This window comes from Syngnathus acus, chromosome 22 (genome assembly GCF_901709675.1).
Source record: "Syngnathus acus chromosome 22, fSynAcu1.2, whole genome shotgun sequence".
In the NCBI taxonomy this organism is placed as follows: Eukaryota; Metazoa; Chordata; class Actinopteri; order Syngnathiformes; family Syngnathidae; genus Syngnathus; species Syngnathus acus.
In genome coordinates this window covers 5,765,723-5,781,664 of record NC_051106.1, presented here as the reverse complement: position 1 = coordinate 5,781,664, position 15,942 = coordinate 5,765,723, and the positions used below count along the sequence as shown (strand labels likewise).

Below are 15,942 nucleotides of genomic sequence, written 5' to 3'. Positions count from 1 at the left end.
GGCCCATTTTTTCTCATCCTGGAAGACAGTTGCTTTTTAATGACCCCTACCCTGGCTGCGCACTCTAACCGGGATGTAAATAGGATGCAAATCCATTTCTCCAGCATGTCCGGACCTGTTTGAGGTGTACAAGTGTGTCGGGACCGTTAGCTCAGAAGCACACTGACATATAGCTGGAAAAGTCCTTGTTGGCTAAACAATCAAAAAAGCAGTTCAGTTGTGTGTGGGGATGATTATCAGATGGGTGTCGATCGTATGTTGACTTTAAAGAGCATTTGTTAAGTGATTATTATTCTCATTTCAACAACACGTGAGCGCACACGTTTGACCTACAAATATCCATTTATTGACATTGTGGGATTGTCAGCTCGCCCCCCTTCTAACTGCTTCTCGTCCTGCTTCTGATCTCACGGCCTCGTGTGTCTGCGTTTGGCGAACAATATGACATCATCTCTCGCACGGGTTCTCCGTTTAAGCTTGAGGTCCAAAACAACTCAGAACGTTTGGGAGTGTTTTGCTGAAGTGCTTTGATGCTATCTCGTCGATCACATTGATGACACTCAAAACACTCGGAGGCACTGAAGGCAGGGTTGACCCGTATTCTTCCAAACACTCACGTGTACACAGGCACACACACTTATCCTTAAGAAGTGGTCAGGCGTTGTGGGATTATGGGATTTTTAATGGAGTGTTTGTGTGTGTGTTTTGCTTTACAACATGCAGCTTGTTTGACCTATGAGCTGTGAACATGACCTAACATTCACAGTTGACAACAACACTTGTTCATCATACAAAATTGATTGTCACGTTTAAGTAGTAATGTGCTTAAAAAAAATAACATTTGTTGTGTTCTTTGTTATTTTTATTTTATCTTCAGATGATGAAAGGGCCAAAATAAAATCCTGTTTATGCGTTGGAACAAAAAGATATTTTTATTCACTCCAAGGTGTGGTTTTCTGTTCTTAATAATATTATGTTTTTTCTCATTTGCGTTTGTACGTTTGTTGGATCAGAATGGAAATTTTCAAAACCACTTTTTTTAATCTTGGCGTCATTATGTCGCCGGTGAACATAAAAAAAAAGCAGCTACTCATTTATCTGAACAAATTGCAAAGGCTGACACATCTATGCAAATTATATGTTAAATGTTCTCCTTTTCCGACAGAATCGTTTTCCAAGATGGATGGATGGATGGATGGATGGATGGATGGATGGATGGATGGATGGATGGATGGATGGATGGCACGAAAGCACGACTCTTTGCATGTGTTATCTTCCTCGCTCTTCTCAATTCGCTTTACCAAGAAGCGACAGCTTACTTTTTATATGAGAGTTTCTTTTAAGGAAGCGGCCCGACCGGCTTTCTGAGGAATGTCGACCAACACAACGCGTGACATTCCTGTGTGATCATGAACGCTACAAGGTGTTATTTTAACACACAATCCTTGGGAAAGTTGTCGCTTCAGTTTTTTTATACCAACCAAGAGAAATTTTGCCATCATTTTAGTATTAAGTAGCTTTAACCTGACCATGAGGCATCATATTTCCATTTTGACTGACTGGTTGGTTGCCAGTCAATTCATTGTAGGGCATAAAAAAAAATATTCACACTCTCATTCAGTCCTCAATAAAGATTTTTTGGACACCAGCACTCATCTCAAAAGTACACAAACAAAAGAACCGTTGACATTTTGTTTGAAGGGCATCAGGAGTTACTAAATGCGTGTCCTCCGAAAACATTCAACATTAATAGTGCTACAAATGTTTACGGTGGCTTGGAGAAGCGGCTGTTGTGATGAATGGAAAACTCGCCATGCAGAGGGGACTGAAATATTTTAAAGACATGCAGGACAAGCATATGATACCAGATGCATGGTCCACAACTGACCACTTGGTTTGGTCCAGCGAGACAAGATAGAGCTTGACTACTCAAAATCAATTACACGTGACCTATTGACTGCCAAACTGTGAAAGCGAACGTTGACGAAAGCGTGGGATGGACTGCCGAAACGAGCTCTGCCACTTTTTTTTCACACCTTGTCAGACCGTCAAGTTTGGTTTCTTCTCACGAGTCATCAGGACTCACCTTGCAAGGAATAACAATAACTGCCTGTTAACTTCATTGGTAAAACAGGCCACAATTGTTGGATGATTATCTCTTATCTTAATCAAATCTGAGTATTTGCTGGAATTGCGCCTGTGTATGACATATGAAAAAAAATAACATACTACAATCTTAGTTACATTAACGTGTCATAAATATTTTACGATATTAATTTATGGCATTACATTTAACGAAAATTAATTTATAAACATCATTTGGCTTCCACTATTAAGGCAAAATAACGTTATTTTTACATTTTATACACATGGTATTTTATTGTGCATTTCAAATGAAAAATTATAAAAAATAATGAGGTATAAAACAAAAATTCACATCTATGTTGATCAAATTAGGAAAAAATAATGCAAATATTTAGAGATTAAAAGAAAAAAATATTCTGAAATAGAAAAAGTGGTAGACAAATGCTTTCAAACTGCAACTTTCAAACTAGAATATTAAATTAAAAAAAAGGAACCACACACACTTGCCACACACACACACAGTGTTGCACTTGTTTGTGGTTGAGACAGTCAGGAGAGGACATGTAGAAGCGTGCACCAGTCAGTTTCTGTTGTCTATGAGCCAACCGTTGCTACTGCTTAGAGATGATTGAGAAGACAGCAGCGAAACCTCTGTTTGAGAAAAGACCCATTGTATCAACACTTGTCACTGCATTCTGATTGATGGGTCAAATACTCCTCCCAACGTGAATAAGCGACCACTAAAAAGGTGAGTTTCATCTAAAGAAATTGCCAGGATGAGGCCCAAACTCATCTCCGCTTTGTGATGCCGTCGACAGTAAAACTCAACAAAAACAAAATAGCATATGTTTTTTACATATATATGTAACCTTCATCTATCAAGTATTTGAAAAACCTATTTTCAAGTAATTTATACAAGTTAAACTTTTTGGTATAATCATTTATAGTCATAAACGAAACTTTAAAAAAAACAACTAATTATTAAAAACAGCCCCCACTATGATGCATTGCAATTCAGTGGCACCACAATATTAAAGAATCAAAATTATTATTTGTCTGTGTGATAGTGTGGCCTATCATCCACAAGAGTGCAGTGCGAGCTCACTTTAGGGAGGAGAATTTAAAAAAAAAAAATTCAGAAACAGCTTGCATAACAAAACCATAACGTTTGTCTCCACTGATCTGTTCCAACATGTCTAATGGAGAACACGCACACACATATACACACACTTGAATATAATGAAAGCGCAATTTCAAACAGCTCAAAGGGTCTTTTTAATGTACAGTGGCACCATTGACCCCCCTCTACTTTCATGCAAATGTCTGTTGGACAGTGTGAATAATTCCCTGCCAACATTAATTAGATTGTGACGTTTAGTAAAAGATAAATGACGGCCGGCTGAGCCTCTTTTGCAAGGAGCCCTTGTATGAAAGGAGTGTTCGTTATGTATTCACACAAAAACGCGTGCGTGTGTCACGTTCATGCTCTAATGAATATTTCACCACACTGCAATCTCCATTATCATCATCATAGATATAGGAGGGGTGTGCACACTTGTGCAACACGGTTATTTTTTTATATCACAAGAACCTGGCATTTGAATAGGGTGTGTAGACTTTTTAGATCTACTATGTGTGTGTGGTATTGCCAAACATCTCCAGTCATGTAGAGACAAAGGAGAGATGAATATTTAAAAACAAGCCCTAGCAGGCAGAACGAGGTTCAAGAAAACATGAAACGGATGGATGAATGCATGGATCCACTGAGGAGAGGAAACAGGAAGCAAGACATAAAGACAGGAAGTGCAGTAAAGCCCATCCTCCTGCTTCTCCTCCTCCACCTCCTCCTCCTCTTCGTCTTCCTGCTAGCAGATGCTCCCGTGTAATTCACCTCACAATCCTCTGCACTGGTAACGGCAGTCTGTCGACAGTTACCATGGAAACTGCACCGGGAATGTGCTCACAGTGATGGCGCCATGAAGACCTGAAGATGTTTTCTGCATCCATCAGCATGGCTGAGATGAATATTATTTCCTGCTGTCAATTTCACAATTTGAAATGAAAAATGTGTTGGAGCCAGGAAATCATTTTCAATCATCAATACACACGCTCATATTCAAACCCAGAACCTCAAAACAGTGAGGCAGTTGTTTGAACCGCTACGCCACAGTGCTACATTTAAATAAGCATTAACAGAATTAAAAAAATAAAATAAAAATCAAGACACAATTTAACTCAAATTTATTAACCACCTAACATTTTAAAATGTTAATAGACTTAACTTTTCAATTTTAATTACATCTAATGATGTTCACCACACAAACACAACCACAAGACAAGAAATGAATGCACACTCAAGACAAGACGCTGACTCGCCCATTTTTAATCTTCCTCTTTGTCTGACTGAAGCAACGAGTCTGTTTACTCGGCGGTGACAACACTGTTCTGGCATCCTCCCCGTCTGACCTCGCTGTGCAAAGGTCACGCGCTGAGCGACTTCTCTTTTTTTTCCTCAACTGTCCTAGGTCTCCATAGCAACAGCCAAAGTCAGGGTGTGAGAGGGCGTCGTGTCGCGAGAAGAAAGGAGCTTTCACCACAGATGAATCACGACGTCTGAGTGTGCAAAAAGCTCACGATCGTCATTTATGCTACGCCCAATTTGACAGCAGTATGATAGCTGACAGCACAAATGAGCTTTAAGGATGACGAGCTTGCCCAAACATTATGACAACTCTAACAACCTTGAAGTATGATGATATCCAAATCAGAGCTGCTTCAAATGTTGTGCCTAACAAAACAGAATCATGCTTTTTTTTCCCAGCGGTAGTCATCTCAAAATATTGCACAATAATAAACATGTAAGTATAGCAAATCAATTCTCCCCACTGAAATGAATTGAAATATAATTAATCTGTTCCAGCCCTACTTAAAAAAACATTTTTATGTTGTTGCATTAGTCTGCGTGTGAGTAACTGGGTGTGAGTAGTGAAAAATGTTAATCTGACTTCATTTACACAAAAGAAAATCTAAATTGTGATTTGTAGTCTCTTGTGCTTGTGCCGGGTAAAAAAAAAAAAGGCTTTTAAGAGGAGCAGAATAGCAGATGGAGGGTACATGGCACATAGGAGGAGGGAGGGGGGGAGGAAAGGGGAGGGAGGGGGGTATAGTCGAGCGCTGCTGCATTATAACTGAGTGAGGTCACCTTGGGAGAGAAGAGGAGGCCTTCAACAAGCACTTTCATGAAAGGAAGGGAAAAAAACATGTTTGGAATAGATAGGGCATGATCGCACACAGTCACCAATTTGATTTCTCTTTGTCATAACAAAGACAGAGACATACTTGATCTTTTTTTTCCCTTCCCAACTTCACGACATGACAATAATATAAAATTACAACAGCAAAAGTGAAACTTATTGGGTAAGGGAAGCTGTGCCCATATTTGGGACATGAATCCTTCCTGTTGGGAGGAGGACATAGAAAAGGTGGATACTTCCTCCAGGGATATCCTTTGTGTGTTTATAGACACACAAAGGATATTAGTACCCGTCCTGGCTCGGCGCCTGTAGCAAATATAGATTTTACGGCAAGTGGACTTTACATAATACTCAAAAGGGCAGGCAGAGATCCAGCAAGGTTGAAATATTTGCCACTTGTGAAATTAATAAAGATAGTCCCGGCCTTCTTCCTGTGTGTGTTCTCCCCAGGTTCCTCCCTCATTCCAAAACAAGATTCTGACACTATGTGACTCAAATTCTGGCCTTGAGTGAGAATATGAACGTGAATAGTTGTTTGTCCGCAATTGCCCTTGTGATTGGCTGGCTACCAGACTCCAGGGCGGACACCGCCACTCACCAGTGGAGCCTGTAATTCTTGGTGAGATTTCATTTCAATGTCTCTGAAGTTGATTAGTCAAGTTGGGTTATTAGTCAAATTTTATAAAACTAAAAACAAACAGTTGCATATAAACGTCTTTGTCGGAAGTCACGTAAACGTTGCACACTCCAGTAATGTGTAGTTGATTCTTATCGGTGTTATAAAGCACTCCTTCATTGTTTCCAGCGGTTGCGCAACGTTGCCATAAAACTAACGACACTGTGAGATAACAGCGCCATATTTGCTGTAGCAATTTGCACTTGGTCAACCGGCATGGCTTGTGATTCATCGGCGGGAGATCTTTTACCTGCTGTCTCTTTTTGTCTCTTTGAGTCAGAGCCATCTCGCTGTTACTAACAATATCCATTCTGGCCCAGAGACGAACCGGGCCAGACCACAAAAGACAAGCGAGCGCAGAAATGGCACCCTCCATTTCACACAATCTATAAAATGCAGAATGGGTGAAGAAGAAGTGTGTTTGCTTTGCTGTGCGTGTTGTTATTCTTTTTTTTTTCCAGCGAGTGGGTGTGTTATAGTGAGAGTATTCGAATTTGCCCTCGCATTTGTATGATGTAACAGCCAGCACAATCCCGCGTAGGACTGCGGAATGATAGCAGCACGTGCTGTGACCTTCTGCTGGTGTCGGCCTGCAAAGTCGCTTTGATTAATAACTCACACAAAGTTGTTGTTATAAAGTGCACACCAAAAAAAAAAAAAAACACACACAGAGAATATGTTAATGCATTACCAGGAGTACACTGGAAAAATGCTCCAAACTCGTCAGTCAATAAATCCATCGGAAATGAGGCATGCCGGTGAATAATTGAGTCTGCATCCTGCTGACATCATCATTCTGTCGTTGGAGCCAAAAGCCCCCCTGGCCAGGACGGGGAGAGCTCAGCTCGCCTGCTGGTCCACACTTGGAACATACTGTAAAACACTAAACAAGGATTTTTGGAGCCTACCATTACAAGTGAAAACAGGAAATAACAGTTTGGTTTGGTGAGTGGAGGTTTTGGAATAGAAGCCAACACATATCATGCAATTTTAAACCATAAGTATATTAAATTACTTCTTTAGGCTAAATTGTGACTTTACAATTTAGGTGCCTTGCGATTGGCTGGCAACAAATTCGTCGTCCCGCTGCCCACTCGTGACTCATAGAAGCCAACATGGCTTTTGCAATTACGTTTGCCCATCTTCAGGTCTGCGTGAGGCGAATAGATTCAAGCACTGACCACGTTCATTGGTTCTGAGGGAGGGCATGTTGGTGGGAGTGCAGTAGAAATTTCAAAACTGATTTTTTCTTTGTATTTTACCTCACGAAAGAGGAGGAAGGGGGAGGCTTGGGTGGGAGAAAGAAACGAGTGACTGAGCTCTGAGTCAATAGTCATGATTCAGACGTGGCGTTTATAAACTCAAAGAAGTTATGATGATAAATTGTCTGGTGGGGTTCTTGGTGAGGAGGGTCTTAACATGAAACAAAAAAATACTCTCTACTTTTCTCCTTGTCTCATATGATCACATTCGGACACCATTACAAAATGGCGTAACTCCTTAATGTGCACATTCAGACACAAGTCTCCCACTTTGGGTGGAAACACTGTTGTGTAACATTTCATTCCTCCTCCACACCATCGCCCAACTCTGCTTTCGCCATCCGTTGTGGGATGTTTCACGCTTTCGTGCCTCTGCACTTTCACTACATATTGAGTCAACATCAAGCATCAAATTTGATCAAGAATGTCTGAATTAGTTCAATCATTTAGTCTGCGCTACCTTTCTCACTCATTAATGGAGACCGAAACATAAAATGGCGTCCTAATCAGCAATGGATTGTTCCTCTTACCCCTTTGTTGAGCACGGATCTTTCACCGGACCAGGCCGATAACCCGGCCAGTGCGGCTGTGAGGGTAATTACCGCCCATCAATAATTGATTGCCATTGCAGTTGCTGCAGCAGAAAAGCACATTGCGATAGGAAAAGCATTTGTTGGATCTCTCTCTTCTTTCTCACACAGGGAGGGGCCAGGGCCTCACAAAGAGGCTGCAGTGATGCTTAGCGGCTCTGAGGTAGCCGTAGCGCTGCAGCATGTCGCATGCATGGGACTGCGGAAGAGGGTGCGTAGAATTGATGGACAGGTGGAGCAAGCACAAGCTTGCATGTCTCTCCTTCAAGGCATACGGCACATATTTTGCATTGTCCATTATTCATGCGAAAGCAGCTGTAGACTGCACACAAATGCACATGCATGTTTCCAAGGCTACATGGCTCTTCTTGATTGTTTATCTCTGACTGTGCTGAGATAAATTTGTTTTAATTAGCTCTAATTATAGGCGAGGCAGGCTAGTGAACTGAAGAGCAAAGGCTTAATTCCTATATGCGACAGACTCACTATACAATATAAGACATGGCGCACCTTTGAAGCATTGATGCACAGTATCGATCGTAACGTGGAAAAATAGCACGCACATCATATTTTGGGTGTCGAAAATACGGCTAGGCCCGCTGCTCACTAATATCAACCGGAGTGGCTCAAATCTAGAGCTGACGCCGTGGGATTTCCTATCCTATTAATATTGCTATTTCGAGCCATCTGGCCTACTGTGGACAAGACAGTCTATAACTGAGAATGTTGGTTCTAGTGACCGAAATAGATGTCTTACTTCCTATACACTGGAAGGCAAATGTGAGTGTGTGAAATAAAAAAAAGAGCGAAAGAGAGGGGCCTAGTTTCATTTGGTTGCATTCAGGAAATTAGCCTTTATGTTCTTTCCTGTTGAGAGCAAATGTTGCCATATCGGTGTCCTCTGGCCTACTTCAGCGTGTGCTCTGGAAAGTCTCCATGATCACGTCCCATTGGGTCGGTCCGACTTGGAGGAGAAGAAAGATGAAATTGCCACCGTGTGCTACTTTTTAGTCAAGACAACGTCTTTCGTTGGGTTTGGTACCTGGGCCTTCAGCGAGGACTTACTTGACTAAATACACTTAATGCCATTAGTATCACTATGTGATTATACCTTCACTACTAAAAAAATTTAATATAGCAGCATACACGTATGCCATACATCATTTAAATGTGTCATGTCACTGCAAGCAAGCTTCTTTCCATGGCCTTCCCATGACTAAAAAAGGGTGGGACATAAGTGAGTAAAAAGGGCAGGGCAGGGAGGTTGGAATTTGCTTAATGAGAGCAGCAATTATGTTTTCCAAAGGCCTTTATTCCCAAGAATAACACATCTTGAATGGGCTCGTTTTTATCTTTTTATTGCTTAAAATGAGTATATTAATAATGACATAGACTTTTTTGGCACCGTATACTATTAAATGTTTACTTAATAGAGAAAGGATTCAAATAAAAGCTGAATATAAATAGCATTGTGCGTTTGAGTGTGATCGTGCCACGCCTAGTGTCCGCACGTCGTGCCAAACTCGGGAACGATTGGACCGATATCTCCCTGGCAACGCAGTGACGTCATCTCCCTTGCTCTAATTGGAGGAAACCCCGTGCGACCTGCCGCTGCAGCGTTCCGGTCTGTCAAACTACGATTTGATCCCCCGCCTCTCACCCCCGCGCTCAATGTCTATTCGCTGGCCCTCCCCAAATTACCTGTCACTCAAAAGAGATAGCGATTTTCAATTGGAGAGTCGCTCCTAAATAACCCGCCCTCCTTTAATCACGTTCAGTTGGACTTTAGCTGCCGCGGCTTGTTCTTTGCCTTTCTGCCCAATCCATCGAATCGGACCAATTTGTGAAGCGAATTCGGACCTCTGTAGGTGAGATACCTCTACTAATTCATTTTATGCCTTCAAGAAAGCGTCCATAATGTCTTTCCGACAGCCAATATGATCAAAGAGGACTCGGTCCGTTTTCGTAAGCTGCGCTTTCGGTGACACTTTTTCATTGATAGGAGTGGCCCGTTAGCTTAAACGTACAGCTTTAGCTTCGCTAGGCTAAATTTGTAGCTAGCTAGCTACCTCCAGACAACTTTGTGGCGGGCTGCGGTACCGACGTGACTCAGCTTGGCCATTTCAGAGCCCCTTTTTGTTGCTAGAAATCAAATTTTAACTAGCTGCAGTATTTTTGTTCATTATATTACATCAAATGACTGTTACGTAATCGCGTTAACGCTCATTGTGTTTCCCAAGGCGACGTAAACGCACTAAAAACGTTCACGTCGTTTTCTGTTATAATTCAGTGTAATTCTAGTATTCCTGATGTATGTAAAGGTGATGTTTTGATTTTCTCCATAAGCGATCGGTTAATTTTTTTCTCAGCCTGTCACGCTGCGGTGGTAATAACGCCACTCCTTGTTCCACTCCCAGTTCACAGTCCCCGACTCTCGCTCGCCCCGTCCGTGTTGTCTGATCCATCGCTCCCAAATCAATTATACAAACAAAAAAAAATGGATAAAGATGATCTTATCCAGAAGGCCAAGCTGGCAGAGCAGGCCGAGCGTTACGACGACATGGCCGAGTGCATGAAAGTGGTCACTGAGAAGGGCGAGGACCTGACGAACGAGGAGAGGAACCTGCTGTCCGTCGCCTACAAGAACGTGGTGGGGGCCCGGCGATCCTCATGGAGGGTGCTCTCCAGCATCGAAGCCAAGTCCGATACGAGCGAGAAGAAGCTGCAGCTGGTTAAGGAATATCGGGAGAAAGTGGAGAAGGAGCTGCAAGAGATCTGCTCGAGCGTTTTGGTACGTGGCCTTTTTAATAATGATTTCCAGAGAACCAGGCATGCTATATAAGAGATGGATCAACCAGTCAAAATGTAGGTACAGCTACATCAAAGTTTCTCCCATTTCAAAGATTAAAGCGTCAAAGATGATTTCATCGACATGGGTGATTTAACACTGATTTCATCTCATGAGTACTGAATTGTGTGAGTGTTAAAAAGAGGCTTAATCAGGACACATTTCTTAACCAGTTCAAACTTGAATGAGCTCATCCAGAAACGAGTGAGCCAATACGTTTGACAATTTCAGGATGTATTTCGTCTTCAAAAAGTATTGAACACAAAGGCAATGGCATATGGAGGTTGTAACGCAGTGTTGCTATACGTTCTGAAGTTTTGTTTTGTTCTGTTTTCACCCCGGCGACGGGAATTGCCAGCATTCCTACGCAATCCCTGAGGGGCTTGTAATTGCTCGTCGGAACGTTGCATGTCATTTGTGACAAACTCCAATGCTGCAGGGCGATTATTCCATCTTTTTTTTATTTGAATTGTCATCCGAGATTTCATTTGTTCTATCTTGGTGTGATACGTGTACATAATCTCAGCCCTATTCTTTAACACCTATTCTTTGTTGCATAGGGTGTATAAGGAAGTATCCTCCAACTGTTTTTGGGAAGCGAGAATTTTAGAGACATGTTATTGCATCGCATTGTTCCATCTACTGGTATCGGGTCGTTGAATGAGGTGATTATTTTTATAGTAGAACCTCAACGATGCTGAATCACTTCTAAATAGTTCACATTTAATAAATTCTCTGACTTGATTACAGGCACACACTTATGCCATTATAATACATTAACTCCAGACTGGGTTGTTTTATAACTTGAAACTTAACTGTAGACAGAATGAAATGGTGAATTTAAAACAAAGAAACTTGGTAACCTTTGAAAATGCCTCATAAAGGCCAAAGAGTGGATGCTGTCACCTAGTGGCATTTCATGGATATTTCTGTAATGAATACGTTAAATTGTCTTTTTGGTCGCGTCATTGTGGTGCAGTGGATTTTGATGTAATCGATTGTACCGCTCGTCTTATACCTAGCCAGACCTTTCCCCATGAGTGAGTTCCATTCCTGCTTTGACGGTTGTTAAACTTTCTTTTTTTTTTTTTTTTTGCCCGCAAGGAGTTGGCTGGCATCACCCAAAAATCCAAACACTTGTAAAACTGATCCTTTGAATGCTCGCGGAGCTGAAGTCACGGGAGATTTGCTTCATGCCACGCAATGACAGGTTCTGGGGCTTTGGGGATTCCACTGCAATTGGAACATCGCTCGCAGGACCCCTTACCCCAACCCTTCTATGTTAACGTGCAATTATTGTATCCATGTCGTGTCTCTCATCTGGCAGATGGATCGCTAATGTGTCGAGCCATGTGCAATAGCCTACATGCACAAACAGCTCCCACTAGTTAAACAGGATACCTTTCAGCGGGGCCGTATTTTTAAGCTCACGACTTTGGCCTACATTCGAAGTACTAGTTCCGAGCCCGCTCTGCTCTCACTTCTTGATTAATCTATCGCAGCAGCAGGGATTGCGTTTTGCATTATTCCCCCCCCCCCCCCCCCCCCCCCCCATCCTGCCTTGATAGTGGATTAGAGGAGATCGGGTTGGAAGATTCCAGTAATGTCCCCCGGGCTCCTGTCTGACGGAGACGCCGCAGGGGCTGTTCCCTGCCAGTGACTCAGCCTTTTGTGTTTCTTCTGCTGAGTGTTGCAGAAGGGTGTGTCCCTCCTCAGGCCTCAACTCGTCGGCAGAAGCCTTCCGGCTTTTCTGACTCGCTCCAAAAAAATAAATCTCGGACCACGTTAGCCACGAGGAAGGATTTCGGCTTGTCCGACTGTGGGTTTGGTTTGTTACCTTTTGTAAAAAGCAGTGTTTAGGTGACACTTGGGCAAAACATTTTGAGGGGCTGAAATAAGGAGAAAATAGCCTGTTCTGAAAGCAGTCATTTTTACAGGCGAGTGTCAAAATTCCCACAGAAATGGAAATGGAACAGTCTGAGAACAGCTGCTGTCTCGAGAGAGAGAGAGAGCAGTCATACATTAATCAGGCACCATCATTAAATATTTGTCCGGCTCGACAAAAGGTGATTTGAGGTTGTCTAGTTCTTCTCCTCACATATTTACACAGGTGCAGTAAGCTTGATGTAGTAAAGCAATAATTGTAAATTGTCAAATTATAACTGTTTTACGCCTAAAAACGAGCTGACATTTCTTTCGTAATTTGATGGTTTGATTCTTGCATTTCCGTCCTCCAGTTTCAACATGTCAGTGACTGCCTTTTTTTTTTTTTTGCAAATCCTGCCTAAATCGGTTATAAAAAGCCACCGATGCCCCAAAGATAAATTCTTGTCGGCCGTGTGAATCGAGTCAAGCTCGTGACCAGTCAGAACCTTCATCTGGCGACGCCGTTTGCACTCTCTCGTGAGGGCCGGCCACTGAAATCAGAGCTTTGTGTGAAAGCGCCGCCAAGAGAGCATCCCTCCTCCTTGTCTTTTGTGCGCAGCTTGCAGGGGGAAAGGAATGCTCGGCACATGAGCCGCGTGCATGTTTTGACCGAGCCAATGGTGGCTTGTGGACGTGACTTGGGAGTGGTTGCCGGGAGGGATTTGGCTCAGACAAGGACACTTTCTTCGCCCTGCCAAGGCTTGGAATCCAAACCTCCTTTTTCTTCATTAGGTTTGAGGTTTATGGTGCTTTGCGGATGGTTAATCTGCGCTGTGCTTTAATTGAAGTAGGACACGTTTTTCCTCCACTTTATAATCTCCGTCGAAAGACCCATGACGTGTCCTAGAAAGGCCACCGCACGTTATGATTTTTATGTTGCCGCTGTAATCCACCTTAGGCAGTATGTTATTTATAGGGTTGGTAATTATAGCCCCACTTAGGATGGATTTTTAATATATATAAATATTTGTGACATGAAATAATGGGATGAAAGTCATCTGACGGCAGATATCACTTTGAGGAGTGTGTGATTTGTTCTCTGGTCGATGTTTATTAGTGTTACCGCATCTAACCAAGTCCCCCTCCCCCTACAGTCACTGCTGGAGAACTATTTAATTAAGAACTCCAAACAAGAGAGCAAAGTTTTTTACCTGAAGATGAAGGGGGACTACTATAGATACCTCGCTGAAGTTGCCTCCGGAGATGACAAGAAAAGTAAGTGTACCGCATTTAACGTTGAATTATTAAAACCTCCTTCATATCTTTGCGCTCCAACTCGGAATGTGTCATAGTATGTCTGACTGTTTGCTGGAAACGATGTCACGGGGCCCCCATTTCAGAAGCTAGAGCAGTCGTGGGTGGGCGCTGACTCAGCTTCCGCACAAACCTACCGCGTGATTGTAATGTTCTGATTTGATCAATCAGCGTTTTTTCTTTCTGATTGACTGTTTCACCATGACGTCTTCTTCAATAGAGATAATCGAAAACTCGCAGCAGGCGTACCAGGAAGCGTTTGACATCAGTAAGACGGACATGGACCCCACACATCCCATCCGCTTGGGTCTGGCTCTTAACTTCTCCGTCTTCTACTATGAGATCCTCAACTCTCCAGAAAAAGCTTGTGAACTCGCTAAAAAGGTTTGTGCCCAATCTCGCACCATTTGCCACTCGAGCCCTATGGAATTGTTCGTTTAATATATATACATTTTTGTTGGCAGGCGTTCGACGAGGCCATCGCCGAGCTTGACCAACTAAACGAGGAGTCCTACAAAGACAGCACCCTCATCATGCAGCTCCTCAGAGACAATCTGACAGTGAGTGTCCTCTTCTCACATTGCGCAGAATGAGCATTACATTCGAGCTACAGTTGTTGCCTGAGAATGCACAGTCGCTGCCGGATAGTGTTTAAAATGCAACCTGTGTCTCGCGTTTATCTTCTCAGCTATGGACATCGGATACCGCTGGGGAGGAGAACGACGCCGGAGAAAGAGGTGACTCCGGCGAAACTGAGAACTAGAAGAAAGTCCTTGACCTCCAAAAACGACAAAAGGATTAAAAAAAACAAAACTTTTTACACATCCGTCATTCCTTATTGCGCCATTCTTCCAATGAAACCCATTGCTCCAAAAAAAGTAACCATGAAAAAAGTAAATTGGAGAGAAAAAATGAAATTAGGTTGACTTGTAAAAGTAAATCCCTCCATTCCTTTGGTTTGTGTGTGTGTCCTGGCCTTTCAGTATGTGCAATTTCAGCTGTAGAAAAGTATTGATAGCTTGACATGGTATTACGCTCTTTTCCTAAAGTTAGAGGCAGAACCCCTTAAAATTCTTTGAGCAACAGGAAGTTTATCCAAGGAAGATTTAGTGTCCAGGTTATAATCATAGTTTCCTTTTCCTGCTCTGTATGAAAAAGAAAAAAAATAAAGAAATAAAAATTGTGGTACGGTTACAGCGTCTGAAATTCCACTTCGGATAGTTTTCATGTTGCAGGGAATGCCAGTGTTCCACGCATGCTGGCGGCAAATACTTAGTAGTGCCCCGTCGGATTAATCCTCACTTTATGATGCCACTCTTTCACTGAAGCATGTCTTGTTTGCGGGGAATAGCGGGGGGCTTGACTCACTGACACGCCGGGACCTTTTCAATGGGGGGAGATGAAGAGAATTCTGTCATTGCATGTCTCGAGATATTACACTGGAATGGGAACAAATGCTGTAACACACAAGCGCAAGTGTCAAGTTTAATATTTTTCAATGCAGGTTTGTACACATCCTAAATGAGGGTGGTCTGTTTGTCTGTCCAGTGATTGTCATTAGAGATTTGGACCACTATTGTTTTGCTATTCATTCGATTGTAGTCCCCTAAAGCCTTGTGGAAACCGTTTGAATCCCTGTGTAACAGCTATGTTAACATGAATAAATCATTTTATAAACCATCCTCTTGTGTCTAATATTTTCTTTATTGTACTGTACTTTACTTTTCCATGTCGTAATTTGTGCCATCGATGATTTTTATCCTAGCCAACCCTGGACTACATTCAGTAACTGGTAAAGTATATCCGCTGTTACGTAATCTGTAACAAGTCCCTTGGAGTTAAAAGGTTGAAAAAAACCATGCTGTATTTAGAGGGGTAGTTTTTTTTTTCTTGTGCCCCCCCCCCCTCCAAAAAATCTGATGGAAATGTTTTCCTAATTTTTTTTTTCAGGTCCAACATGATATATGAGCATGGGAAAATTGGTTAGCTGCTAAATGACATCAGAATTGGCTAATTTATGTAACCCTGAAAGTATTTTGGATGCTGA

General features: G+C 42.3%; 1 protein-coding gene and 2 long non-coding RNA genes across 5 annotated transcripts; 2 read left to right on the top strand and 1 right to left on the bottom strand.

Moving 5' to 3' along the window:
- Nucleotides 1-3,342: 3,342 nt before the first annotated feature.
- LOC119115890 lies at nt 3,343-7,306 on the bottom strand. The gene is made up of 3 exons (XR_005096206.1): nt 7,057-7,306; nt 6,707-6,898; nt 3,343-4,122 (listed from the first exon to the last, which is right to left on the bottom strand). It is a non-coding gene; the product is annotated as an uncharacterized LOC119115890 (long non-coding RNA).
- Nucleotides 5,619-8,678, top strand: LOC119115889. Its single transcript, XR_005096205.1, has 3 exons — nt 5,619-5,958; nt 7,759-7,871; nt 7,979-8,678. It is a non-coding gene; the product is annotated as an uncharacterized LOC119115889 (long non-coding RNA).
- Nucleotides 8,679-9,593: 915 nt separating this feature from the next.
- LOC119115888 (14-3-3 protein zeta-like) lies at nt 9,594-15,575 on the top strand. 3 transcript variants are annotated; one of them, XM_037240764.1, is made up of 6 exons: nt 9,594-9,735; nt 10,285-10,658; nt 13,736-13,856; nt 14,116-14,279; nt 14,360-14,455; nt 14,584-15,575. In XM_037240764.1, exons 2-6 carry the CDS (start codon nt 10,365-10,367, stop codon nt 14,656-14,658), a joined length of 750 nt encoding a protein of 249 aa, XP_037096659.1. In that variant the 5' UTR covers nt 9,594-9,735; nt 10,285-10,364; the 3' UTR covers nt 14,659-15,575. The 3 variants fall into 3 exon arrangements, with proteins under 3 accessions (XP_037096659.1, XP_037096660.1, XP_037096661.1); XM_037240765.1 differs by having other exon boundaries at nt 9,615-9,735; nt 10,237-10,658; XM_037240766.1 differs by having other exon boundaries at nt 9,620-9,731.
- Nucleotides 15,576-15,942: the final 367 nt, after the last annotated feature.